At 45.4% G+C, this 10,501-nt stretch overlaps 1 protein-coding gene across 6 annotated transcripts in view; it reads right to left on the bottom strand.

Moving 5' to 3' along the window:
• The window catches only part of TCF12 (transcription factor 12), a 169,803-nt gene that overhangs the window by 11,900 nt on the left and 147,402 nt on the right, over window positions 1-10,501 (bottom strand). For 2 of the 6 annotated variants that reach the window (XM_026855652.1, XM_026855653.1), the window contains exons 14-16: window positions 7,425-7,498; window positions 6,434-6,505; window positions 5,518-5,724 (exon numbers count right to left, since the gene is read on the bottom strand). In XM_026855652.1, coding sequence (XP_026711453.1) covers window positions 5,518-5,724; window positions 6,434-6,505; window positions 7,425-7,498 — 353 coding nt within the window. The remainder of the gene's footprint in view (window positions 1-5,517; window positions 5,725-6,433; window positions 6,506-7,424; window positions 7,499-10,501) is intronic. The other 4 variants (XM_026855655.1, XM_026855657.1, XM_026855654.1 and 1 more) reach the window with 3 other exon arrangements.

Below are 10,501 nucleotides of genomic sequence, written 5' to 3'. Positions count from 1 at the left end.
TGGGCGGGGCCTCGTTAGCATACAGCTGGGCGGGGCCTCGTTAGCATACAGCTGGGCGGGGCCTCGTTAGCATACAGCTGGGCGGGGCCTCGTTAGCATACAGCTGGGCGGGGCCTCGTTAGCATACAGCTGGGCGGGGCCTCGTTAGCATACAGCTGGGCGGGGCCTCGTTAGCATACAGCTGGGCGGGGCCTCGTTAGCATACAGCTGGGCGGGGCCTCGTTAGCATACAGCTGGGCGGGGCCTCGTTAGCATACAGCTGGGCGGGGCCTCGTTAGCATACAGCTGGGCGGGGCCTCGTTAGCATACAGCTGGGCGGGGCCTCGTTAGCATACAGCTGGGCGGGGCCTCGTTAGCATACAGCTGGGCGGGGCCTCGTTAGCATACAGCTGGGCGGGGCCTCGTTAGCATACAGCTGGGCGGGGCCTCGTTAGCATACAGCTGGGCGGGGCCTCGTTAGCATACAGCTGGGCGGGGCCTCGTTAGCATACAGCTGGGCGGGGCCTCGTTAGCATACAGCTGGGCGGGGCCTCGTTAGCATACAGCTGGGCGGGGCCTCGTTAGCATACAGCTGGGCGGGGCCTCGTTAGCATACAGCTGGGCGGGGCCTCGTTAGCATACAGCTGGGCGGGGCCTCGTTAGCATACAGCTGGGCGGGGCCTCGTTAGCATACAGCTGGGCGGGGCCTCGTTAGCATACAGCTGGGCGGGGCCTCGTTAGCATACAGCTGGGCGGGGCCTCGTTAGCATACAGCTGGGCGGGGCCTCGTTAGCATACAGCTGGGCGGGGCCTCGTTAGCATACAGCTGGGCGGGGCCTCGTTAGCATACAGCTGGGCGGGGCCTCGTTAGCATACAGCTGGGCGGGGCCTCGTTAGCATACAGCTGGGCGGGGCCTCGTTAGCATACAGCTGGGCGGGGCCTCGTTAGCATACAGCTGGGCGGGGCCTCGTTAGCATACAGCTGGGCGGGGCCTCGTTAGCATACAGCTGGGCGGGGCCTCGTTAGCATACAGCTGGGCGGGGCCTCGTTAGCATACAGCTGGGCGGGGCCTCGTTAGCATACAGCTGGGCGGGGCCTCGTTAGCATACAGCTGGGCGGGGCCTCGTTAGCATACAGCTGGGCGGGGCCTCGTTAGCATACAGCTGGGCGGGGCCTCGTTAGCATACAGCTGGGCGGGGCCTCGTTAGCATACAGCTGGGCGGGGCCTCGTTAGCATACAGCTGGGCGGGGCCTCGTTAGCATACAGCTGGGCGGGGCCTCGTTAGCATACAGCTGGGCGGGGCCTCGTTAGCATACAGCTGGGCGGGGCCTCGTTAGCATACAGCTGGGCGGGGCCTCGTTAGCATACAGCTGGGCGGGGCCTCGTTAGCATACAGCTGGGCGGGGCCTCGTTAGCATACAGCTGGGCGGGGCCTCGTTAGCATACAGCTGGGCGGGGCCTCGTTAGCATACAGCTGGGCGGGGCCTCGTTAGCATACAGCTGGGCGGGGCCTCGTTAGCATACAGCTGGGCGGGGCCTCGTTAGCATACAGCTGGGCGGGGCCTCGTTAGCATACAGCTGGGCGGGGCCTCGTTAGCATACAGCTGGGCGGGGCCTCGTTAGCATACAGCTGGGCGGGGCCTCGTTAGCATACAGCTGGGCGGGGCCTCGTTAGCATACAGCTGGGCGGGGCCTCGTTAGCATACAGCTGGGCGGGGCCTCGTTAGCATACAGCTGGGCGGGGCCTCGTTAGCATACAGCTGGGCGGGGCCTCGTTAGCATACAGCTGGGCGCTCCGCCGCAGCCCCGCCCCCTCGGCGGCGCTTTAAGGGGTTTCGGTGAAAACCGGGGAGCGAGGGCAGAGCGCCCGCACACACCCAGGGCCGCCCTCCAGACCCGGGGGTTCGCAGCACACCGCTCCCAGCCCCCCGGAACCGGCGTGAGCACCGGGACCCCGTGTGCGCCACCGCCAGGGTCACCCGCTGCCCGGCGTCTCAGGGAGGACTCGCACACGCGGCAACCCGCAGCCACAGTCGGAGCCAGCTGAAAAGAATAAACGAGCGCAGAACCGATCTCTGTTGACTGAAGTGACAACATTTGGGATCTGAAACCAGAAAACCAGGAGTTTTGGCAACTAAATAAAAACTAGGCAAGTCATGGCAACCGATGACACACTACGGCCCGAGAACCGCGACAGACACGTGGGGAAAGGACAACCTTTGTCCTCTTAATATTGGTTCTGCATCTCCACTTCAGTTTGATTATTAATTCTGAACTCTTAGCAATAAAAGCTTTTAAAACTGGGGGGGGAAATCACTCTTTGAACGTATTTGCTCTAGGACTTATCTAAGCATATTTAAAAGTACACGCGCTTTTCAAGCCGTACTTGGGCGCCGTCACGGCCACCATTTTAACTAAGGCACAATTAAGACAATGCAAAGGGCTTTGCTATCCCGACTTTCACTCTCGAGGCAGCTCGGGGGGAAGCACTAACACCGGGCAGGCTCTGAGCAGGGGCGGGTGTTGGCAGAGCAGCTCCAAGGGCCCTCTGGGGCTCTGACACCGCAGCGGACGCGGGGCACAAAGAGGAACATCACCCATTTTCTTAGGTTCCTGTTACACCTGGAAAAAAACCCTGTGACTTAAGGATTGAGTTTCATCCTTAACTGAGTTTCTAGGCCTTTTGTTTATTTATTTTTAATCAATTCAGGCTGTTCTTTTTCCATTGTATTACAATGACAAATAAAAAGCAGCTTGAATAAGAACAAAAAGAGTATTACTTCTTAACTTTTCAATAATACATGAAATAAAGCACAAATCAACTTCAAAGGCCACTTAGCAAATATTTGATGAGTTTGAGATATTAAAAATCTATTTGAATAAGTCTAATGGCCAGCCCAGCTAAAAAGAAAACAAGACCATTCAGAGCGAGCAGGAAATGAAGTCAACTAGAGTTTTAAAATAAATCTGGCTCAAAAATTAAGCAAATGTTAAAATAAAACCATGTCTGGTTACACTAATTACATAAAAAGGAGTTAAATTACTCATTTCCTAGCTCCTTCTGCCAAGATCATCTTCTTCAAGGGAAATTAAATTTAATTTTTTTTCTCTTTTTTTCCTAAAGAACAAAAATGTTTTGTATAATGATTCCCCCCCTCCCTCAACAAGGAAGTTTAATTTAGTGCTGAATCCCAATGGACATTTCTTGACCAAAAGCCCCTACAAGCACATCAAACAAAACCAGGTAAACACCCTTATCGGTGTTGACATTTCTCACTATGTTAGCCAGTACTCATTATTTTCTTAAAATTTACTGGAGGTCCTCTGAAGTGAAGCAGTATTTTGTTTCTGAACAAAGCCTAGATCCTACAGTCCAGGTTGTTGTGTCAAATTCTCTGCTCTACTACATTTACTATTTTAAGAAAAACCAACAGCAGGTAAGTAGAGTCTGAAGTGATGACTGACTGCCGCAGGATCACACCTCACTGCCCCCATCACCAATACACCACTCGGCTTCCAGGACAGGCAGGTGTGCCAGCCTCTGCTCTGTCCACCTTTCAGACTCCACCCTAAGTCCTGCCGAGCCCCTGAACCGCAGGCGACGGCAAAGGGACCCCGCGGGGACCCGGCAGGGCCGCGGCGGCAGGCTGCCTTCTGCTGCAGCCAATCATCCTGCGGTAACAAAATCAAGCTCGATTCAACAAATTCTTTGGCTGAGTCACTTTTCAAGCCAAAACTGATCTGCAAGCTTGTTTTACCAGTGAGGATGAAATGTAAAAGCAGGCATTTTTTTCACTTTCCTAATCTAAGTTTTTTTTCTACCAGACAGCAAGCACCCTTCGATCACAACTGCCGATCAGTCATTAGATGATAAATCCAGTCTGTATTAAGTTACAGAACTACATTAAACTACAGCAGACTGAGGAACCTTCCTGCATTTGGGAGAGCCATTTTCCCACTGTCACCTATTGTAACCAAAACGGAGTTGACAAAATATCACAGCTTAGGTTAAAAGAGAAACAAGAGATTTTCATGTGCAGCAGCACTATCTGCGTTTGCCTGCATCTGGCTTCGCAGTACTGGAGGGTTCCAAAGGCAGAACAATTCTGTCACTGCAATATCAGTCACTGACTTCACCCCACTTCATTAAGACCTAGTTAAAAAAATAAAGTTTTCTTTTGTATGACTAAAATTTCAGTCTACCCCAGAACACTGTAGAATTCTCCCCTTAACAATATTCTTTAAATATTAAACGTGAGGCAGTATTAAGAAAAAAATTCTACAGTATTATGCATCGCTTCCTTCATTACTAAAAGTAACTGTGAGCTTGTATAGAAACCTAAGCTGGACGTGCGTTTGGGAAGTGCCCCCCTCCCCAGAGGGGCCCAAACACACGCAGTTATAGAGAGGAACCAGTTCTGTTTGATGTTTACTGCCCTGGTTCTGAAATTAATATAAACGCTTGTGTGACGTGCGAATGGGAGAGCCTGGAACTAATTCTGTTTTATAGAATACAAACCCTTCAGCAATTGGGGTACCTAATTATTTTGATGATAGGTGAAATTTTGCCTTGATCACTCTGTACCCAGCTGTGAATCTGTTTTATAACAGAAAATTTCACAGCATGTAACTGGTCTTTAAAATTACGCTGTAAACATGCAAACACATGGCACCACTAAAATAAGCATGTTTTAAAAAGCTCTTTTCCTTTAAGTGTTTCTGAGAAGAGAGGAATGAAAACAGGCAGCGAGCAATGCTACAAATAGATTTCGTTTACTGTATAATGCTTTTAACATATTTCTGATCTATGAAAAGCTCGACTACATTTTTTCAGAACAGTTCACATTTTTAAACTAAAAGAGATGGATTGAATTTATTTCACTCTTCTTGGGGATTAATCTAAAAGTTGTTTCCTCTTCATTGTTACTTACATTACAGCTGTGCTCAAACTCCTTTTCATTTAGAAAAAAAACGTTTAAATTTTGAGCCTGCGCACACTATGGTTCCACATTCCAGCAGCTTCCTCCCAGTCCTCTGCCAGCATCTGCTATTGAAGACTAGTTCCAATTTACAATAAACAGCTTTTCCAGACCAGAACACTTGAAATTCAGTCCTTCTTGACTGCTTTTCCCATTCAATCTCCCTATTCACCATTTCAAGGAGAAAACTGTTCTGCCAATTATTACACATCTGGAAAAAATGCATGTATAAGCTGAAATGCTCTCAGCAGAAAGTTTCAGCTTTCTGCATATGGTCACAGCAGGATTTTATGGGCCACTGACCAGGCCAAAGTCTAAGTTTTCCCATCTTTCTCCTCCCCCTCACTTCTGCCCACCCCCACCCCAACCCTCTAATTGGAAACCCATAGCAGGTGCAAGTTGTCTGCCATCTTTCCCTCCACAAGGATCTCGAGTGGTTTCTTGTGATAAGTGTTAGTCTTACAGTCCAGTTTTAACTCTCTAGGCTCTGTGATAGTTTAAACGCATCAGCTGTAATTGCTTTGCATAAACATACACGTGTTTAAAACCAGCATTACCATGGACGCTTGTCTGTTGGCTGTCACAAGGCTAGATGCTCCGTAATTTGAGTTCAGGCTCCCAATTGGCCCGTTGTGGGATGGTCCCAATAAACTGTGGATATCTGCATGGCCACCTGCCAGGCTCGTTGAGGGCCCCACGGCATGGTTTCGTAGTACGTGGATGGCGTCGTCGAGCCGGTCCAAGCGATCCTCCATGCGGGACTGCTGCGGGGATGGAAGGGGGACAGGACACCCGTCACTGAACACACCCGCACACTCGCACCCTAACAGCTTCTGCCTCGGAGATATTAAAGACAGAAGGTGAAATGCAGTATCAAAAGACTCTGAAAGCACCTACCAGCACTACAAACAGAAAAAAAGAAAAGATATCTGGAGATTTTGCTCAAGATAGCATTCATTCCACAAATAGGTGGCAGCTTTTCAAGTGAAGCTTATTATAAGGTTAATGTTACTCAGCTTCTATTACGTAGCATGAACATGAAAAAAAAGAAGTGCTACAAAATAAGCTATAATACAGGACAAGAAAGAAGGATTATAAAATCAGCCTCACCACGCTGGTTACAGTTAAGAGAGGCAGCGGCTTTCTGAGAACCTGTATTACAATAAAAACTGGACAAAACTTGCAGCTACCATTTTCTAAAATGGATCTTTAAACAGCTTAGATATCTCAGAAATAAAAGTGAGTTCAGTATGTTACTGCAGAAAAGTCTGTCTTAAAATTACTTTCCTTAAAAAAAAAGGACCAAAAAAACCCCAAAGCAAAACCAGTTCCGATGCTACAGCTCTCTAGAAACTGAAATAGCAGAACGTTCGAGTCAAAAGATGGGTCATACGCTACACTAAGGTTTAATGGGGAATCCGAAGGAAGCATTAATTGAAACACAAAAAGGCACCATCTAAAGTGAAATAGTACCTCACAGACATCCTTTAAGAAGGACATTGCATCTTGCAAATGCTCGTGAAGTTGCTGTTCAACTCGATTTTTCTGGCAAAGTCAAGACAGAACAGGAAGCAAAGCACAGGTTAAGATTAATTCAAAAAAGAGGTGAGGAAACAGCTGATGTGCATGTCAGCAATAAATTGTTAGTCAAGTTAATGCAACAGAGATCTGATTATATTAAGATAAGAAAAGGCTAATATTTAACACTGCAGTTATGTTAGGATTCTACATATCAATTATATTTAATTGCAAAAATATTGAAGAAAAGAAAACTGATTTAGCTTAAATTTATTCTTGTTAGACAGAAAAAAAGAAATTACATCTGTGAAAACTAGGAATACTAACAGGTAATCAAAACCTTCTCTCAAATTTTTCCCCTTTCCTTCCCGACGCTGTATCAGAAATTTAAGAAAGAAGTCAGTAACTTAAATCCTCTGCTGAATCTTCAAAAGAAGAAAATTTACAGTGCTGTAGATTATTTCCTGTGTGTTTTTCTGTAAAACGTTTGATTAATTAACAAACGAACATTCCCCAGTAACAAATAATAATTACACACAAAATATATTAATACTTTAATGACAGTGTAATGAAAAAAGCCCCAGAGACTACGATTGCAGGGAGAGGGGGGGAAGGACATGTAAATGCGAAGGCATGAAGTCTTTATCTTTCCTCCAGACTGAACTTTAGATAAGAATTAGCTATGGATTTGTGAAAAGGTACCAGAATCTCATAACAGCGCTTTAGCACCAGCTGTCCTCAGCACAGAAGCCTGATGCCCAAGGAACAGATGGTGAAAGACACACCCTGCACGTCTTATATTGTTCAACTGAACAGGCCATTTGTTAGCAAAGAATTCATTTGTAATGCTATCCCACTGTTCCCTTTAATGATATGCAGGATTTATACAAAACCAAGCCTTCAACTCTTGAGCAAAAAGTACTGTGTTGCTTTCAACAATTCTTACCAAGGAGTGTAGAGAGTTTTCATAGTTGGGAGATGAGGGGGCCTGTCCTCCGCTCCTAGACCACTGACTGGCACCTGTCAAAATTGTCTAAGTTAACACACAGATTTATGCAGCATAAGTGGGAAGCAGAGATGCAAAATTTCTCAACATAATTAAAATCAACATATTCTGCATAAAGGTAAGCCAACATATGGGAGTACAAAGGAGGACAAATTCCTTCATTCTGCCTTATTGAGAGATAATCTTTATATCCTGGCATCTGCAGGGTTAGACACATCATCAGCGACAAAGCAGTGACATCTTCAAAAAACTTCCACATTAAAAAAGTGGACTAAACACCCCCACCCCCCCGTATCTTAAATACCTGCCTGCTGCCAGTGTCACCATGAAAAGATTGCTGAATTCTTTCTTCTTCAGATTACGTTCAGTATATGTAGGCAGATCTTTAACAGTGTTCAAATATACAACAGAAATCTTTACAGAAATCATTAAATGGACACTGAATTGAGGGGAACAGGAAAACCATTTTTACGACACCTCTCTAAATAAGGAAACTTAAAACTCGATCTAAAAGCTTTATGTTGTCTAGCTCTACACTACGTCACTTTAGATTATAATGCATTTCAAATTCAGAAGAGTAAAAATACATCTAAGTTACTCCCATTTGTTATTTCAGATACATTTAAGGGAAATGGGCAGCTAAAGAATCACTGACTGTGCAACAAATCAACAATGATATCCATATTACCTATAGGCTGCAAATTCAAACGTATATCCATTCTAATTTGACATAAATATACCTAATTACCATGTAAAATTTAAAAATAATTAGATGTGAAACGCAGTAACTAATAAAGCAGTACTTTTAAAACAAAGCCCTGAAGTAGTACAACATGTATTTTTCTCACCAACTAATAATGCATCTTTTATAAAGATACTACATTAAATTCTGTGGCCATTAGAGACAGCTTCCTTTCAGCCATACAAATGTAATAATAAAGCAATTACATTAATAAATTATGGACATACAATCCAAAGCAGCTCATTAAAGGAAGAGCCTGTGGGCTTGTTCTTTCAATAACAGCCAGAGCTGTACGTCTGGAAAACTGGGAAAAGGTTTAATAACATTACAGTCCCTTTGTTCAGAGAGCTGCAAGTAGTTACCTTTTAAAGAAAGGGTTTTACTTAACAAAAAGAGTACAGCTTGCACTGCTATTAAAATACCTAAATATTTCCTTTCTAATTAAAAAAAAAAAAAAAACCATCTCCAATTTCATAAAAGCCCAGAGCTGCCGTAACTGTGCTGGAATTCTCTTTTAAAATATAACAACATCAGTAAGTTCATCACTGCCAGTTTTCACTTCACACAGCCACTCTGGGTCTGTAGTCTCCCTCTGCATTACTGTCATTCCTGAACTTGGGAATAATGCTTGGGGTCCCATTTATTTTTGCAGAGCATTAATGAAACCACCTTGGAATATTCTGGCTCAGTGTAATGTTCCAATTTTTATCTGGTCAAACTCAATTTCAGAGACAAGACCAAAGTCAAGGCTTTAACAAGTGCTCACTACTAACAGGACTGAGGGTGCTCCTGCTACAACAAAGGATCAGGTGAATATTGCGCAAAGGCAGCCAGTTAATAAAAGAAAGCCAACAGACTCAAAGCCTGTGCATCTAGTCTGACAAATTTGGGTTTTTGTTGTTTGTGAGATTTTTGGGGTTTGGGTTTGTTGGGGGTTTTTAATGGCAAAAGGTACCATTTCCTTACTGCAAGCAAAACTCAGAGTGGGACTTCCCATGAAGGACACAAAGAGGAGGGAGGTGAACACTCAACAACCCTCAGAGGAGTAACCCAACTGCAACCTGCAGTTTTCAATCACACCTCTAGTCATGCTCGAGCTCTGTCTGAGCAGTGGCACCTGCTTGGACTCCCCACGCTCCGACACCCCACACTCTGTGTCCCCACGCTCCGACTCCCCACACTCTGTGTCCCCACGCTCAGACTCCCCAAGCTCCGACTCCCCACACTGCGTGTCCCCAGCTCGCAGGTTGCCAGATGGCACCGGTTTCCTGTTTTCCTCATTCCACTCCCCCTCCTAGAAGTTTGTGCATGAAATCCACCAATTATGTTAAAAAGCATCCTGGCACCAGGAGCCCTGCAATTAACAACTGCAGCTTTACTGCAGCACCAACACAGCAGCATGAAAAAACAAATAAGCCGGGCAAATGTTGGGATTTACAGGGGTCATCAGTAGTAATCACTGCAGTATTGTTCTTCCTCCCCGCGTCTCCCCACGGCTAATCCTCCGGCTCCCGCCCGAGTCCCCAGAGGGCTGGTTTTCCATCCTCAGAGCCCACCGAACCTTTCTGAATACCTCTGAGCCTGGGAGAAGGATTCTTAAAATACCAAGGCTCGGGCCATTCAGATCCGTGTATAAGCTTCACACACATATCCACAGTCGGTAAAACTATGCGAGAAGCTAAGCTCTGGGCATGTTCATGTAAAATTAGAAATTAAATGAGGGCAGGAAAGATGAGACACACACACTATTGTCTCATGGTATTTAGGAGTTGTCATCATGTTGTTCTCCAAGCTTTTGCTTAATTTAATAAAAAAATGTTGTTAGTCCTTATTCAGTACCATAAAGAGCCAAACACGAGCGTGTCTCATGAAGTTACTCTCTCTCAGAGTGCTCCTACTGTAATTTGCAATCAGAGATAGGTAAATGATGACTTAGCTCTGTAATACTAAGAATGCTAAATGAAAAAAGATCTAGCTGCAAAAGAGGAAGATCACAATGAAGGCTAAAATGTGCCAAAATATATTATTTTAGTATACATAAAACATTTGTTTTATCTGCAATAACTTTTTGGGTCAGGACAGAAAATGGCTACCAGGAGTATAAATAGCAATAAATACAGTAGTGATTACATTGTGCTTCACTGTGTTCTTAGTGACTCATCTGGGAATAAAGATAAAAGTCCAGATTCATAAATGAAGGTAATTAACTACTGGAGCAATTTACCAAAGGCTTGACAAATCCAGTATCACTGGAATTACAGGGGGTGGGTGGGAG

Source organism: Athene cunicularia (assembly GCF_003259725.1).
Source record: "Athene cunicularia isolate RWA chromosome 10 unlocalized genomic scaffold, athCun1 chr10_part1, whole genome shotgun sequence".
Taxonomy (NCBI): domain Eukaryota; kingdom Metazoa; phylum Chordata; class Aves; order Strigiformes; family Strigidae; genus Athene; species Athene cunicularia.
The sequence above is the reverse complement of the archived record's forward strand: the minus strand, read 5'-3'. Positions and strand labels throughout refer to the sequence as shown.